The 18,404-nt window shown below is 41.7% G+C and overlaps 2 protein-coding genes across 4 annotated transcripts in view; one reads left to right on the top strand and one right to left on the bottom strand.

Annotated features, from left to right (window-relative positions):
* The window catches only part of LOC310870363 (uncharacterized protein), a 9,987-nt gene extending 1,262 nt beyond the window's left edge, over positions 1 to 8,725 (top strand). The window contains exons 2-10 of one of the 3 annotated variants that reach the window (XM_083781552.1): positions 847 to 1,115; positions 1,988 to 2,357; positions 3,286 to 3,533; positions 4,481 to 4,619; positions 6,296 to 6,384; positions 6,780 to 6,983; positions 7,124 to 7,257; positions 7,816 to 7,939; positions 8,160 to 8,725. In XM_083781552.1, the coding sequence (XP_083637678.1) occupies positions 847 to 1,115; positions 1,988 to 2,357; positions 3,286 to 3,533; positions 4,481 to 4,619; positions 6,296 to 6,384; positions 6,780 to 6,983; positions 7,124 to 7,257; positions 7,816 to 7,939; positions 8,160 to 8,346 (1,764 nt within the window). In that variant the 3' untranslated portion in view covers positions 8,347 to 8,725. Of the gene's footprint in view, positions 1 to 846; positions 1,116 to 1,987; positions 2,358 to 3,285; positions 3,534 to 4,480; positions 4,620 to 6,290; positions 6,385 to 6,779; positions 6,984 to 7,123; positions 7,258 to 7,815; positions 7,940 to 8,159 lie in introns of all 3 variants that reach the window. The other 2 variants (XM_083781554.1, XM_083781553.1) reach the window with 2 other exon arrangements.
* Positions 8,726 to 12,249: 3,524 nt separating this feature from the next.
* Positions 12,250 to 17,310, bottom strand: LOC310871300 (retinol-binding protein 2-like; the record flags this gene model as incomplete). The annotated part of the gene is made up of 4 exons (XM_083782785.1): positions 12,250 to 12,303; positions 13,343 to 13,444; positions 16,334 to 16,515; positions 17,238 to 17,310. 4 exons carry the CDS (start codon positions 17,308 to 17,310, stop codon positions 12,250 to 12,252), a joined length of 411 nt encoding a protein of 136 aa, XP_083638911.1.
* Positions 17,311 to 18,404: the final 1,094 nt, after the last annotated feature.

Raw genomic sequence — 18,404 nt, forward strand, 5'->3', positions numbered from 1 at the left:
TTGCTGAACTGCCCACAGCCCTCTTATGAGACACATATTGAGTTGAAACAAATTGTGCCATTTTAAAGTAGCAAAGATGATGCAGAATGTCCCATTGCAGAATCTAATGTTAATTGTTATATTGAATAGGCCTACCAAACAACTCGCCCCTTTCTCAACTACCCCCGGGCGTACAGCTGGCGGAACTGCTCAGCCTGGTATGTCATATGTAAAGTTGTAAACGAGCAAATCAGCTAACCAATCACAGGCAACAGGCATTCTAAATTGGCCAGTATGAGATGATATCTGATGATGTATGATGACAAGAGCGCCCCTCACTTAACATGGGTGTGATTTATCTTTTCAGCAATTATCACAAAATAGTGATATTCATCATGATATCATTGTTATGTTTGTTTTCATATAATCTATATAATCAATTTGTTTTATGCTAATACTTTGTAGATAGATCGATAGTAGCTCTGTTCCATACCTCTAATACGTGCAACACATTAGAGCTATGGACCAGAGCTAGCTACCTTTTATTTCTAGACCCAAAAGTGAAATGAGACGTTTGCCTGTGACCCAAAGTACTGAAAATAGCCGTGCCGCGCTGTGAGCTTGTAGATCATCTATTTTGAGGTGATCAGATGAGAGTGTACAAATGGAACCAAATGGACCCAAAAGGTCCATTTAAAATCTTCCATAAAAAGTTCCATAAAAATCTTCTCTTATGGGGGTCTCTGGCTGTCTGGCATATATTTTCGAATGGGGGTTCGTGGGGCTAATTAGTGTCAATTTGGGCGTCTTTGACATGAAAAAGTTTGGGAACCACTGGTCTACATGACTACATTTTGTGTTTCATAGATGAAGGCGGGGCTGTACCGTGACATCACTCCCATCACGCTGCACGTGGATGAGGGCAGTTTGACAGCCAGCCTGTACTGCAGTACCGTCCACGGCCTGGAGGAGGAAGCGCTGGTGGAGTCCTTCCTGGTGGAGGTGTTCCGCTGCAGGGTGTGCCTGTTCACCAGCGGCCACAAGAGTCGCATCGTCGCACACCTCCTACAGCGCCATCATGTGGCCGGAGGAGACAGAGCCACGCCTTCCTGCCCCAGAGAAGAGCCTGATCGCAGGTAGGGCCTGCTGTCACGGTTACAAAATATATGTTTCGGGTGAATAAAACAAATAAGAGAGTTAACATTCGGTTTCACTTCCGGTTCAGGACCTGGGGTAGTTTTCGCCTTAAAGGGATAGTTCAGATTTAAGCTGTATGAAATATGCCAAACGCTGAGGGGGGCAACCAAATGTGCCAAAAAGTGTCATAAGGCGTCATGTGGCATGGAGTGAGATAATAACAATAACAATAACAAGAGTCTTGTCTGCCTTGGCACCCATTGCACCCATTGCTACGGTTTTGGCACTTAAACTATCCCTTTAAGCAAAAAAGCTCAGAATGGAAAGACATCGGCAGGGGCGAAATAATTAATAATGTTTTCAAATATTTTTCATTTTTATGAAGTTTCACCAGGAGCCTGGATGGCTTGGTCCCAGGCTTAAAATAATTTAAAGCCTGAATTTAATTTGGGAAAGGTTAATGGTTTTCTATGTCTGTGACAACACAAAAAGGCCACCACTGCAACGCTGTGATCTGGAACCGGAGGATCCGACATTGAGGAACCTAAAATCGGTTCTATCACATTCGGAACGGTTCCCGGAACGGGTTTTATCACACTGTCAGAGCTGGTTAAAGTGTAAAACTGTAATGTGACAAGTATGTGGACTATACAGTACGTCTGTGTAGAATTACAATACCAGTGGTTCTTAAATACTCACCATAATGTAATGTCCATTTGTACATTATATGTCAGTTATTTCATTGCATATCTAATTTGTCATATCTGCCCCCTGAATAAAATCCAAACAGAAATGCCAAAACACAATTAAACCGTTAATGACAATTATTTGTGTCACAATGTGTGACAAATTACCCTAATCCCATGGACAGGCTGCAGGTGAGTCCTTACAGCCTGGAGGACCAGGATCTGGAAGACCAGGACCTGGAAGACCAGGACCTGGAGGACCAGGATCTGGAGGACCAGGATCTGGAGGACCAGGATCTGGAGGACCAGGACCTGGAGGACCAGGATCTGGAGGACCAGGATCTGGAGGACCAGGACCTGGAGGACCAGGATCTGGAGGATCAGGATCTGAGTGGCAGGTCCAAACCCCCCAGTGACGAGGACTCCCTGGGACTGGACCGCATCAGCTTCCTGCTGCCCATGTATGGCATGCTACCCAACATCAGTCCCCGCTCATGTGACATCGGTCTGGGTTCACAGTCCGATGGGGGTCTCCATGTGGCCCAGACCTGTGAGGTAAGACTGACTGACTGACTGACTGATTTAATAGTTTATTAGACAGAAATGTAAAATCACACCTGTGTGAACTGAGTGGTGCAACTCCCCTCTCTCCCCCCTCCTCTCCTCTCTCTCTCTCTCTCTCTCTCATTAGCAGGCAACAGTGCAGCACTAATACTATCTCTCTCTCTCTGTTTCTGGCACAACAGCGCCCCTACTGGTACGGTAGTCATAGTCATACTGGTGCTCATGAACCAACACATAGGCACACACATAGGTGAACACGGACATTGCTGTACAGTCAAACACAAATGGGATAGCACCAAAAAAAGTCCTTGCAGCCAAAAGCATGACACCCCATACCTTTAAGACATGATTGAACCCTGGTCACTGCTAACACAGGAATGATGTCCGAGCCTAAAACACCCTGGACAACATTCCACAGGTCCTATACTCTTTCTCCTTTCCTAAAAACCCCTGGACAATGCTCCACACGTCCTAGGTTCAAGGTTCTTTAATATTTGTCTCCAGAGGAAGAAATTTGTCTTAAACAAAGGGCCCACATGCAAGCGTAGCCCTTATGCCCATGTCGCCGCAGTGACTCTTCTCCCTTCCCTTAAACTCCCTACGCTCCACAAGTACTCTTCTCCCTTCCCTAAAAACCACCCTGGACAACACTCCACAAGTCCTGGACCCTTTTCCCTTCCCTAAAACACCCTGAATAACACTCCACAATAGTAATCCTAGTTTATTTGAGGCACAACACTGTTCTCGGCAATCTACTTACCTAGTTTATTGACTACAGTTCATGATTTCTCTGCTTATTCTGATCTCACACTTGTACGAAAAAACGTAGTTGATGAAAAAATCTTCGTCATAGTTTTAGTCGATGAAATGAACATGTGCTCCATTCTAAATTGTAATGAGTCCATGTGGTGTTTTCCAGGTGAGCACTCTGTTCGAGGAGGATGAGGAGGAGGTGGGTGGTGGCGAAGACGGCCACATGTTCACCCTGAAGGAGACGTGCCCCAGTAACCATGACGACGAGACCGCGCAGTCCGCCCACCTCATGACCCTCGGCCTCTGCCGCATCTCTGCCCCCCTCAAAGCCACGCCCCCGGCTCCTAAAAGCCCCGCCCACAACCCTGAGCCCCACCCACACAAGGAGACCCCCCGCCGAGACACGCTGAGGAGGTGAGAACCATGGGCTACTTGAAACCCAGCATCCATGTTCTATTCCATTATAGCAGGGGTTTACAACTTATTATGAACAAGGATAGAATCAAACTGGAGACCACTGGAGACTACTAATAATTTCCTAACAATAATGACTCAACCAGACAATCCGGTGCACTTCCCCCTAATTCTAACTCCCTTTTTCTGTTGAATTTCTTGACCTTCAACTTGGACGGTCATCATAGGTCATTCAGTTCACTGTTTCTAGTGGAACTTTAATTTTATTTTTATTTTTTTATCAACAAATCCTACATTACTAATGTATGGTCAGGGACCACATGCAATACCGGGACTCCACCAGTGGTCCTTGAGGCGGTTCCAGGTGGTCCCCAGCTAAATGACAGAGAGTTGGTAACCAAATGTACCCTTATAGATCTTTAACTCCTGAGAGTGTAAAATGAAACCAAACGCTCTCAAGAGTAAAATTATTGTTAAACATCTGCATTACTTAATTTATAAGAATACAGCATGGAATTGTGGATAAAATCTTATCCAACGATAACAAAATATTCTTCAGTCTTGGGTCTGAGAGGCTAAATCCCATCAAATGGTGGTCCTTGGCTCAAATACGAAATAAATATTGGACCTTGATATGAAACTGGTTGAAAACCACTGATGTAGACCAAGGGTACGGGTGCCAACATTGGCACAGAGGAGGGGGATCATTGGCATAATTGTGACTTGTGAGAGAGAGGATGTTTCTTTTTAATACATTTACTGCCAGAATTAAAACAGCTTCTATCCTGTCCAGCCAAAGACCATAGGTTAGCAAACAGCGCCCTCCAGGGCCACTGGTGGAACTAAAATTGTATTCATTATGGTTTATTTGTGTGGTGGTATTGATTCTACTACGTTGTGTGTTATTAATTATACTACAGTGAAAACAAAGGCCTTTCTATTCTACTGCGCAGTACTGCCCCTGTCCAGCAGAGTGCAGCAAGCCACAGAACAGACAGACGGACAGGGACGGACAGATACCTGAAGAAGAGGAGGAAGGAGAGAGGAAGAGAGAGGAAGAAGAGACACACAGCAACAGGTGTGTGTGTGTGTGTGTGTGTGTGTGTGTGTGTGTGTGTGTGTGTGTGTGTGTGTGTGGTCTGTAATTTGTGGGTATTTAGCACAAAATAATATATTTTTAATAGCTGATAGCAATATTGTGCAAGCAAGTGTGCTGTTCTTCCAGGAATAAAGTAAATTAATAACACTGCTCCAATGTGACAATGCCAGCGTTATCTACCTGGGAATTAAAGGTGATATTTCTAGTTTAAAACAAAACTTTTTTCTGTTATTATCTGTATTGTTTATTGGCAAAAAAAAAGTAGTAGGCCTACTGCTTCATTTCCAGAAGGTGTGAAATGCAGTCTTGCAGAAAAGTAATTATTGGCATTGAATGATTGTTCAGCGACGGGAGTCTCCCTGTCCAGGGACGGAGTACAGTCTGTATCTGTATGGTACCCATTTTGGGCGGGAACCCCTTTTGGTGTTAGCATTATGTTATGCTTTAGCTATTGAAAAATAGCAGATCTACAAGCTCATAGCGCGCCACGCTGCGAGCTTGTAGGTCTGCTATTTTTTTTAAATCGAAGAACGACTGACATAGAAACATAGCTTTTTCTGAAAACTGTCAGGATGTAGAAGACATTTTTAGAATCTGATCTCAGGTCAAAATGGGTTAATACAATATAACTTATACAATCTGTATGGTACAGTATGCTAATTCAATATAACTTATACAATTGGGGTGGTTGTATTTGGTCTCCCTGCTCTTCTATTGAGACATTTAGATCGTGTCAAAGGTCATGTCTCACCTAGACACAGGATCTGACACAAATTTTGACCTGATGGTCAATATATTATCATCTGTGCAAGCAGGCCGGCTCTAACTCAGCGGTAAAAATGTCAGCACTTGCACGGGAAACCGGGTTCAAATCCGGGGTTGAAGAACCTTTTAAATATTAAGGTTATATTATCAACAGCGTCTTTGTGTTCTTTCAATCACTGTATTTGGGGGCCCACTTGCATACCCTCGCAGCTCACCAGTGTTCCCCGGACCACAGGTTGAGAATCGCTGCTGTTGTTAGTTACTAAAGACGGATTCAGAGCTCTGCATCTGAACCGGTCGGAACCGGTAACTCCCGTTACAACATGTAGAGTTTGTTGATGGTAGGAATGAAAACAAAGACGTACGACTGGAAGATGAGTGCTGAAGAAGAGTGAATGGGGTGACATCCGTTCTCTATACGTGGAGTCGCGGATGTGTGTTTTTCCTAATTAATAAAATGAAAGAATAAAATGAATGCCCACTTGATCATACTACAGCGTCACACAAAAGCAGCAAAAGTAGCAGATCCACAAGCTTGAAATGCAGTGCGCAGCGACGGGTTTTGAGCTTGTAGATCGGCTACTGTTTCTACAGACAGAGGCAATACTATTAGTAATAGTATTTGTAATAGCAATAATCAGTAATTATATTCGAGGACTCCACTCTCATATCCTGCAGATATTCCTTGCTGCTGTAGCCTGGACTTCTATGTCCTTGGTAATTGCTCTGTTGCTGGGAATGGACGAGATTGTAGATCTTGAGCCGTGAAAATTCCGTACTTGCTTCCTACTGCAACTGGTGTGATTCTTGTGGTAGCCCGTGTCACGCTGCTGTCCATTGTCGTGGCAACAGTAATAGTGGCTGTATTGGCAATGTCTCATTTTGTCTTGTAGTCCAGTCCAGAGATAGACTCCACAAACACTCCCTGTCAAAACACAAGACTTCAGCAGACAAGCAGAAAGTGGTGCCCCCATGTGTACTGGAGGGGTAAGTGTGACAGCACTGACTGACAGCATTTAACTTAAAGGTAGGGGTAGGTAATTTTTTAAATGTTGTTAAAATAAGTGTTGAATAGCTCTATACTGTGACAGTATTTTTTCTTTTATGATCTACAAATATATATGTTATCGATTATTTGGTTTCAAGTTGGTTATTTAGTGTTCCTTGATGTTTGTTGTTATGATTCTATGCTTTGTTATTTCTGATGTTCTTGATGTTGTTTTTGATTGTTGTTTTTTAACCTGTAAAGCACTTTGTAACTTTATGTTTGGAAAGGTGCTATATAAATAAAATTCATTCGTTCATTCACTATTCATTATTGGTTGTAAATATGGGTTTTTATATATATTTTGAGTAGTATATGATTTGATGTGTCTACTCAGCAGGCATTCTGCAGGTAAACAGATACCAGGGGGAGCAGTACTCCAGGAGGACAGCCGGGGGGCGACACAGGGCCGGGGCCGTGGCAGGAACACACACGTAGTTAAGAACAGAGGAGGAAGAGACGGAGACGAGGATAAAACTATCAAAACGACAGCAGAAGAGAACGGAGGCAGGAGAGAGTTCTGCTGTTCTCTCTGTAACCGGTAGAGGAATACCCATGTATTTGATGTGTGTGTGTGTGTGTGTGTGTGTGTGTGTGTGTGTTCAGAGGTTAAGGTTTTTCCTATACTTCCCCTCGCGATGTACTTGCCCCCACTAAAGTTCTAATGTTTTATGTAAACAGGAAGTTCATCAGTAAGTTGACGTTGCGTCGTCACATGGGGATTCACCAGGAAGAGAAACCCTACGAATGTCCTCACTGTGACTACAACACTCGCCTGAAGGCCTCCCTGGTACAACACATACGTATACATACAGGTAATAGAGTACTCTACAACAGTGGTTCACAAACTTGACGGGTCGAAACCCAAAAGCGAGATTAGACGTTTGCCCGCGACCCAAACTATTGAAATAGCAGATCTACAAGCGCACAACGCGTCGCTTCGCAATGCGTTGAGAGCTTGCAGATCGGCTATTTTCACTACTTCACAAGCCCAACACACACCGTCTGAAAACAGCCGCCTCCGTTATTTTCAATGAACCTATCCCACACCGGCGGCGTCAGACGCGTTCTCCGATACGCCGCTGTTCTATTTTCCAGGCGTTGCCGCGTGGCCTCCATCCGGGAATCCGTGGGCTTGGCTGGCCAACCGCGCGGTAGCACGCCGCGTCCTGTGGGTGTATATACTGTGCCGACGCGGCTGCGCACCCGCTTCACAGACTGTGTGTGTTGGGCTTTAGTCATTATTCTTTTTTATTCATGGACCCTAAACCTAACCCTTAACATTTATATAATTATGTAATTTTTAAAAATATAATAAGGAATTTCTTTTATAGTACTGTATGGCAGAATGAGTTGTTTTTGTGGTTGTTCAGGAGAGAAACCGTTCAGATGTTCCGAGTGTTCCTACGCCTCCATAGACAGAAGCTCTCTACGCAGACACTCACGCACGCACAGCCAGGAGAAACCCTACCGATGTACACACTGCACCTACAGCAGGTAACACATACATACAGTACAGAACACATGCATGCACGTGTACGCATGCACACACACACACACACACACACACACACCAGGCTGTTTCAGAAGCACTATATATTAGAATATGCAGAGCTGGCTACTTTTTGGTAGAATGGTGTATATATACCATGGAGTTGTGTTCAGTGTCAGAGATCTATCTCTCCAGCTCTTTAATTATAGTCTTTCAACTCCTCAGCATCCAGAAGAAGAGTCTGGACCTCCACGCTCGCCGTCACCACACTGGGGAGTCGTTTCCGTGCCAACAGTGTGCATACTCCAGCCCCGACCGCCAGCTCCTGCTGCGCCACGTCCGCAAGAACCACACCTCCCAGCATGCAATGGGACGCTGGGGTAAAAAGTCATCACAGCCCTCGGACAGGTAGAAAGACCTCTGAGGGCGCAGGTCCTCGCCAGGCTTTACGTGCCGTGTGACATGATCATCATACCCGGATGTTATGCGGAAACACCTACTGTGAGTGGATGATGTTAAACTTACCAACATCACAGCTGTACGGAAAGCTTCAATTATAGTGTTTCTATCTGCGGTTTTTGTTTCACAAAAATCCACCATAGACATGTTTTGCGCTAATTTCTGTCAAGAAATTCTGTGCAGGTGATTATTTTTAGCTGCCAGGATCTATTAATCTATTTATCATGCATTGCCAAGGTTTTCCGCTTGCAACACTTATTTTGAAGAGCCACATATCTGTAACCGGTGTTACGATGACATAATGCTGTGTGTGTGGTGTCTTGACCGGTTGTTGTTATAACACGGAGCCAGCTAGAAACGTAGTAAGCGTAGGATTACTTTTGTCTGGCAGCCCGCCAGAAACGTAGCCTACGTTTTCTAGGATTTATATTCTTTAATCCATGTTTTGATCCGATCGAATCGTTAGCTGCCGCAGTGGACAGTGGCCGCGGCCATTTTGAAGATGCGCACGCATCCACTGTATCTCCAAATCGGCGCAATGAATGTCGTTTTTGGTGAAAACAAGGTTTTTTAACGGCCGACAGCAGGCCCTGTGATACTCGCGGTCAGGTATTTTCTGCACCGAGCGAGATAAATGTAAGAGTTTGGAAGTGCTCGTTTTCAATATTGCAACGTCCTGCTGCCTCCTGCAATTTAGAAATTTAGAAAGAAAAGGTGGTAACGCAGGATCGTTGAGTAATTTCCAACGAGCGTTAACAAATTCCAAAGCTCCATGCTGTTCAATGTTTTTCCACTCAGTAATGGATGAGGGGGCCATGTGCCGATCGAGTGTTTTTTTTCTTTTTTTCTTATAGTAATTTGTTTCCATTTTGGTGAATTCCTGTCCCATCCTCCTCTCGAAATATGGACAAGACTGATGTCATCAGTATGTCAGAGATGCACATGGGAGTCTGAATGCTTTGAGATCTGTTCATCTGTTGGACCTTTGAATGTCTGTGATGTCTCCCGGGGACCCAAACTAGTAAAGCAGGTCTACAAGCTCACCACGCATCGCATCATGACGCGTGGTGAGCTTGTACATCTTCTATTTTCACTACTTCTTAAAAAAACTTATTATTATGGAATTTCTTCGATTTTTGTATTCATTAAATTATTCTGGAAAAAAAGGTTAGATTTTATTTATTTTTATTTTAGTAATTAAAAATCGTACATCATCATACATCACCTCTTTGGGGAGAATCACAATTTGCGTCCTCACCTTCGTCCTCAATGTTTGTGTATACAAAAACACTCAACATTGTCAATGGCATTTGAATGTTTGTGTAGGACAAAGTTTGTGCACACACACAAAGCTGGACATAGAAGGGGCTACCGCCCCTCAGAAATGTGAAGTGAGGCGTGCCTTTTTTTTGCTTTTGTTGAAGAAGGTGCACAGAGTCGACCCAGATAGCAGTGACCTACGCTAATGCCACACACTGTGAGCCAAGACCCCACATTTGAGCCATGGGTACCATCTGGGGGGAATAATTCTCATAGGCACCTTTCCAATAATTCCCAATGCATTTTTCCCAGACATTTCGAAACGATTTTACTTAAAGACCTTATAAGCGTTGTACAAAGCCAACTCTTGTGACAAATCATGACAATAAACACAATGTTTTGTAATTTTGTAATTATTTGTTTGGTCCAAAATATTGTGTTTGTTGTCATGATTTGTCACGACAAGAGTTGGCTTTGTACGACGCTTTTAAGGTCTTTAAGTAAATACGTTTCGAAATGTCTGGGAAAAATGCATTGGGAATTATTTCCTGGGCCTGGCGTCGTCATGAAAAGGGGCGGGACTGCGACGCTCTATTCAGGTTGGAAGATGCAGATGTGATATAAAGTAAACCATCATAAAGAATTAAGTTATTTTTGGTGAAAAAGGGACCTATAGTGCCCCTAGTGCTAGAAAGTATGTGATAGCATTAGAGCGGTGGTAGCTTTCTCTGTGTGTTATCACTCCATTAATAACACGATACCAAAACACACATTTCAAAAGTATAGATGAATGTGGCATTCCACTTCAAACGTAAGGTATTGAAAAGGTCTTAAAAGTCCTTACATTGTCACTTCACTGTCATCTGGCGACCCCCTCAAAATCATCAGATTGAGAACCACTGACACATATGAATATCACCTTTGCTGCAGCAGGTGTTTTTTCCCCACCACAGTTGTTTACATGCAAAGCACCATGGCTTGCAGAATCACTAATTCATTCATCATGTTCTCTATTACTGGCAGTGCCAACATAATGACTATATATTTCACAATAATATACAGTACTTCTGTTTTCAAGATGTTACACAAAGGCTTCCTCTGTAAATGACCTAATTTGACCTCAAACTGGTTCAAATCCAGGGTAGAATAGTTATATAGTGCAGCTTTAATACTTACTACCTTTGAATTACAGTATTTAACAGTTACAGTTCCCTAGAAAGGGGAAGAAAGGGAAATTGAATTAATAAGCTTGGGGGGAAAGGCTTGGAAATGAACAATGTGTTGCACAATACTACGCAGTAGTACACACAACAAATTATATCAAGCCCTTATCGGTCATTATTGACCTGAAATATGCTAGTGGTCCAGAGCTCAGAAAAGGTAGAGAACCACTGATCTATTCTTATCTCACGTTTACCATAATTCCATTCTTACTTTATCCAACATTCCATATTAAAAACTCATTTTATATTAACTGATACTGATTGTATGAGTGCAATGCAATATACTGTATATGTCCTAATAATGATGACTGAAGCAGGCTGGGTGCACTTCCCCTTCTTGAGATTCAAACTCCCCTTTTCTGTGCAAACTCCATTTGTCAATGTTTTTAATATGAATTAGTGCTATTGAACACCCTGTGTTTGGGTTTGTGGGTTTTACAAATATTGAACTAATGAAAATATATTTTTTTAAATGCTTTTGGCTAAACCTGCTATAGCCTACTCCATTGGATCCTCAAACTGTCGGTCAAACCACCTAAAAACTGTCTCCTAGTCGCGCAAACTGTGAGACCGGGAACATCCCAGATCGACATCCCACTGATCCCAGATCTGCAACCTGGACTCAAACAAAACAATGCGTACACAATTTAAAATTAAGTACTGTCTTATCTGAACGAACAGAGACACCACTAAACTATAGAGAAGAATGGAGTTATCTAAACTAAAGTAAACTGTAGTGTAGTGAAAACCTTGCATCAAAGCATCAGATGAAGAACGCAGGCAGAGAGAGATTTCCTCGGAGTGTGATGTACCATTTATTGAAACCAAGACAAAGACAGACAGAGAGAGCTTCGCCGTAAAACACCCACTTATAATTATTGACCTTCAATCTTAATAACTAAACACCCAGTTTAGTATGATATTAAGAGTAAAACATGTTATCCCCATAAGCCAACATAGCCGATAACATTCATTTTCAAATACGTTTTTCAAAATTTACTTAAGTAAAAGTACAAAAGTATTGCCATCAAAATGTGCTTTAAGTAGCAAAAGTGAAGTATTCTTTATGCAGAATTATTGTATTTATTTATACAGTTTTCAAATGTGTAAAAGTCATTTGAAATCCTTTTCCAATTGCCAAAGTATATGTATAGGTCTGATAATAATCAACGTTGTAATAATCACAATCTACAAAGTAACTAGTAATTAAAGTTTTCAAATAAGTTTAGTAAAAAATACAATATTTGCCTTGAAAAACTCAAAATTGTACTTAAGTAGAGTAGTTGAGTAAATGTACTCAGTTACTTTCCACCACTGGATTCAAGCTGGGAGTGGGCTTCAAACAGGAGCATATTATTGGTCTGTTCAGGGCCTCATTCTATCCTCTTAAACACTTGAAGACAAAGTGCATCCTCACAGCTCAGTTCCTGTGAACAACAAACCATGAGTCACATTAAATTCTTCAAATATACAATGGTTCAACAAAGGAAGATATTCAGAATGTAGATTTGCAAACTAAATAATCATTTAAAAACAATCATTTTAAAACGAGACTTTTTAGGATCATTTTTTTCTCATCCTTGTTGATCGTCAACAAGAATCCATTGTAAACGTGTTGTGAGCTTGTAGATTGGCTATTTTTAAATAGCCAAAGTACAAAATATTTGTCTCTGAGATGTAGTGGAGTAGAAGCATTGAAAATGGCCGTTCCCAAGTAAAGTAAAAGTACCTAATAAATGTTATCAAAGCTAAGTGATTTTCGTTGGTTAAAATAAGTGTTTATTAGCTCTATTTTTTGATAGTACTCATTGCTATAGTGTTTGTTCAGTAACAGTCTACATGTCTCTCCAGCTCTTTATCAAACAGAAAATACATTGTATTGTATTGTGTCCAATCAATCACGATAGAGAACTCAGACAGTATAGAGCGTCGCAGTCAGGCCCAGGAAATAGTTTCCAATGCATTTCAAAACGTATTTATTTAAAGACCTGGAAGTGATGACAAATAAATGTGTGGAACTGGAACAGTAAAGATGAAGCTGATAAATATAGCAATGTGACTGAACAAACGTACCCTACCTTTAATCCATTAAAACAGCATCACTTTGTGCCGTGCTATGAGCTTGTAGATCTGCTATTTTGGAAATTTGATGATCTATCTATCTATCTCTCTCTCTCTCTCTCTCTCTCTCTGATTCTGTGAAATAAAGACATAACACTGTGGAGAGTATAGTTATTATGAAAATAATAATAATACATTTTCCAGTGAGCAATAAAGCAATACCGCAAAACCCTACAGTGCACACTCAGAGCAATGGTGTTATTATTGTTTTTCCACCTGTACCACTCGTTCTAGGATGATGATAAAATCTGATTACAGTAAGAAAACGGCTAATCTGAAATTCTCCTTTAATATTACATACTGTACTTGAGTAACCTAAATGTACTTAGTTCCTTTTCCACCCACCAGGTGTAGTCTGTCTCCATGCAGCCAGTGCTTCCAGCCACGGTTCATCTTCTCACCTGGCTGGCTGCACACCAGCTTGTCTCCCTCCCACCTCACCAGGCTCTGCATAGGTGGAGAAGACAGACACAGGCGCTGTTACGGTGAAATCGTTGACCTGACCAAATATGTGACCAATTGAGGAATCAGGGCCGGTTCTAGCCTGCCCCACTAGTGTGGGCAGGACTAATGTATGAGGGGGTTAACAGCACTGATGGCAAATGCTGTTCAGGTGGGTCTACATTTCTCAATAAATGATAAATGGTACAGATAGTTTGTGGTATTTTTTTATAATGTCTAAAAATACATATTCCCCATACATTTTGATTGGGTGAGCAGGACTCACTGCTAAATGATTGACAGTTTCTATTTCTAACCAAATGGACCCTTTCCGATCTGTAACTCTGTATAGGCCTACAAATGGTATGAGAAGTATGAGAGTGCGTGCAAATGGAACCAAATTGACCGTTTTCCGGTAACTCTTCAAATGTAGGCATAAGCAAATGGACCATTATGGGTCATAACTGACAGTGTACAAATGGAACCAAATGGATCCTTGCAGGTCCATTTAGTTCCATAATGGACAATTGTACTGCACGAAAGGTCCTGAATGGTGAAAGCTCTACTGCTGTAGCCTACACTCTAAAACAGTTTAACTTATTTTAACAAAGCTAGTCAATTAAAGGAACATTTCTACCCAGCATCAACCTACAGTATGTTCATATAATTGGTCCTGACTCCTCACTAATGTTCATTATAAGACACCTGCCTACCATGGTGACATAAAGTAGGCATGCAGGTTTGGTCATTTCAAACAGGATTTCAAACTTTTGTTTTTAATAGATTTTATTTTATTGATGCAACATGGCACCTGCAATGGCAATACAATTTAGTATTTTCCTGATTGATAATTGATGTACATCATTCATTGCTACTTAATGCAATAATGCATGGTCTCATTGTAATGACTGAATTGGTTCAGTCGTTCAGCTGTCATTATGCATAATTATGTCTGAATGAAGTGTCCTAGCAGAAGGTCAACAAGCTGATAGGGAGGACACCTGCACACTGTTCACATGGGAAAGAGAAATGCTTAGCCAAAACACTGCTTGGGGACCATTTTGGTTACATCTGTATCCTCTGGGGTTCAATTTGTAACCTTTTAAAGCTCTGCATTTAGTCGTCCACATCAATGCCAGTCTCCTGCAACTCCCTGACAATTCTACTTAATCTATTTTCTTATACTTTATACCGGTGTCTTCAGCGTTGATCAGGCAAAGGACCCCTCAGCTGAGAGAGGTGAAACAAAATAACAAAAAAGAACAAAATGCAGATTTAGTCTACTAACATCTTATGATATTTAGTCAACTAAAACTAGACTAAAACTAAAACATTACAGATGACTGAAATATTACTAAAACTAAATAATTTTTTTTTCAAAAGGACTAAGCTTGCTGTCAAAATTAACACTGGGACCAATTACCCACACATTTGACGATGAAAAAAAATAGAAGAAAAAGAAGAATTATGAAAAGATAAGATTGAAAATGGGTGAAGTCTGGGGCAGACATTCTCCACACTGACCACAAGGTCAGTGTCTTCACTCGTTATGTGTGTCTGTGTCACAATCGTTGTATGAGAGCCTGTTACTATACACCTCCTGAAAACTTCAAATGGAAGCTGTTCGCGAACACACATGCACACATGCATGTGTGAGTGCGTATTGTGCGTGTGAGTGTGTATGTGTGTGTGTGAATCAAATGTGATTCTTTTGGGTGGTCGCAGCTCAAAAGATCCAAACATCACACAAGTCCGCTTTCCCGCTTGGCTAAGATTGCCTTCCAAAGTTTGCAGGATTAGTCCATTTGGAAAAACAATCTTGAACACATTCCCACTAGGCAGAGGAAGAAATTACACAATAAAAATCAGCCTTGTGGTGGTGCTATAACAGGCCAATTTATGTATTCAGCTATAACTGCACCGATCTGTGTACAACTTTGTATGTACACTCTAGAGTCCAAGGAAAAACCTTTGCCCTGCATTTTCCACATCTGCCTGTTATATAGAGCCATCATGAGGCCAATGTTTAGCTAAACAAATTTCTTTACATTACTTTTACAGATTTTATCCATACATCACGCAAATCGGTATTCACTACATCTATAGTTATGCGTACAACACAGATCTGTTAGACTTTTCATATATTACTCCTACAAATTTTGTCCAAACATCACAAACGCTATTATTCTGGTGGAGACTTGTGCCCAGAGGGGCACTTTTTCTAGTTACTTATGTTAACTTTATGAAATTAAATGCAAATACATGGGATATAAAAAAGACAATAAAGTTCTAATACTAGTCATTCAGTTACTATAGACCAGGGTTCACCAATTAATTTTCCTCAAGGGCCATATTTTGACTAGCGTACCAGGCTGGGGGCCGAGTCTGCACGCGCGAGGTCGAGGTCTTGCCCTTAAAATTCATTTTCAGGGCAAGACCCCATTTGAAAAGGATGCCCAGTTTGACATGCAGAGGCTACTGACCCCCATTTAATGCCATTTATATCTGGGACCCTTAAAAAAAAAAAAAAAAAATAAAAAAAAAACATTTTTTTTTTTTCTTTCATGGGCCACAAGGGGTCGCTCTGTGGGCCGCAAATGGCCCGCGGGCCGCCTATTGGGGAACCCTGCTATAGACTGAAGCAATTAAACTCATGTTTGCTGGAATTGTAACGGCTGAAATAAATATATCAATATTCGGATATAAACCTGCGGGCCACGTTAAGTGAAGGTGGGGGCTGCATGTGACCCCCAGGCCGGACGTTGCCCTTGTATGCCCTATAGTGGGGTTATGTAGCACCTCCATCCTTGACCTTCCTGATGCCCAGTGCCTTGGTCACCTCCTCGAACTCCTCCCCTACAGTGAATAGTGTGGGGTTAAGAAGCACCTCCATACCTTGACCTTCCTGTTGTCCAGTGCCTTGGTCACCTCCTCGAACTCTTCCCCTACAGTGAAGGCCAGCTCGTAGCTCCGGAGTGTGCTCTGCGTTTTGAAGTGGAACTTCCTGTCTCCGTCCTGGGTGATCACTTTCGTCTGGGACAGTGACATGGCGATTTTCCGTGTGGCAAAATCGATATCTGCATGCCGTGTACAGAGGGAGCAGTGGTGGAAAGTAACTAAGTGCATTTACTCAAGTAGCCTACTGTACTTCAGTACAACATTCATTACTTTCACTTATACTCCACTACATCTCAGAGGCAAATATACTTTGAAGAAACTTAGCTATAACGTATAACCAGCCCTCTATATTTTGGCTACTTGAAAATAGGGTTAGGGTTAGGGTTACATTTTGGAGGAAGCTACTGGATTCTATAGTGTGTGCGACTTTGGAGAAATTTTAAACAAATCCATCTAAAAAATAGGATAATTGGTACACGTTATATGGCTGAAGCTGTGAACTGTATTAATGCTGATATCTTCTAAATCAGTTTTATGAAAAATAAAATAAAATAAAAAAGAACTATGTTGCTATATCAGTGGTGGTAAAACCTCTACATGTGGACCCCCAAATATATGCATTTGGCTGCATAGACCTCCATCTCAAAACATTCGGTTCAAGCCAGGCACCCGAGAAGCAAAGATTTTAGTTAAAGTGTTCTCTTTAAGGCTATTCAAAGATTTGACAAAGACAAAATCACAGATTTAATAACAACATAACATTATCAACAATATTAACTATTGCTAACTGCAATGTAACACATTCAAAGTCCACATTAAAAAGCAAAAGCAAAAACACAAATAACCCCAAACCAAAAAACCAAACAAGCAACAACAAACAAACAAACAAACAAAAACGTACTTAATGCTTTTAGATAATCCTCAAATCTGTCGCTGGTTTCCAGTATCCATTTGCCAGAGAGGTGTGCAGGCATGGTGGCAGAGCAGGCTGGGCGTCAGACTGGGGAAGAGATTTTGGCTGTTCGCTGTCTTATACTGTAGCTACCATGTGGTTGGTAACCAAATGAACCCTTGTAGATCTTGTTCTCTTGAGAGTGTAAAATGAAACCAAATGGACCATTTGGTTTCATTTTAAGCTCTCAAGTGTTAATGTATACGCCTGCGTTACTTAATTTATAAGTCTACACAATTACAGAATGTAGAAGAATTGTTGTTTTTTCATCAACATTTCCTGCTATATCTCCTAATGGTACCAAATCAACAGCATAGAATGGTGGACAAATGTAAGCCAGTGACAAAAACATATTCTTGGGTTCTGAGAACTTGTCATATCGTTGCTGTTGGGTAGAAATCTTATATAGCCAAATAAATAGCTGATCTAGCTCAAAGCGTGTCGAATGCGACAATTTTATGACACGCTTTGAGCTTGTAGATCTGCTAAATTTTGATACTTTCGTGTGACATTACTGTGATATATGACTGTGAGAGGGAGGGTGACTGATTTAAGCAGTCACACCTGGCCTGAGTCAAACTAGAACTGGACTCAGAGCTGGGTGTGGCTGCTTAAATCAGTCACCGTGTGACAAAGTAAAATCTTAGTTCACGACATGGGGGGAAAATATATAAATAAATACTGCTGTAGTTTGAGTAAATGTACTTTCCAGCACTAACCTTTTGTAGAGAGTATACAGTGTCTTTTGTAGCCTACCTATTTTACTCAGCACAAACACTACACAAGAAACTGAACTTGCACGCACGCACGCACGCACGCACGCACACACACACACACACACACACACACACACACACACACACACACACACACTTGCTTACTTGCTTATGGCAGTCCATCGATGTCGATGATGACGTTGCTCCAAATATAATTTATGAGTTGATCATTGTTGTGTCTCTCATCTGTGCATCCGCAGACTGTCACAGGAGGGGCAGGGGAAGGCAGCAGCTGGTGGTCGGTGGACCTTTGGCATGTTGGTACTCTCCTCTCTGTGAGCTTCCCCAGAAGACGAGTCATTCCCTGGTGGCAGGTAGAGCTCCAGGAACTCTAGTGCTG

The sequence above is a fragment of the Protomyctophum parallelum genome (assembly GCF_964188405.1).
Source record: "Protomyctophum parallelum genome assembly, chromosome: 14".
NCBI classification, from domain to species: Eukaryota; Metazoa; Chordata; class Actinopteri; order Myctophiformes; family Myctophidae; genus Protomyctophum; species Protomyctophum parallelum.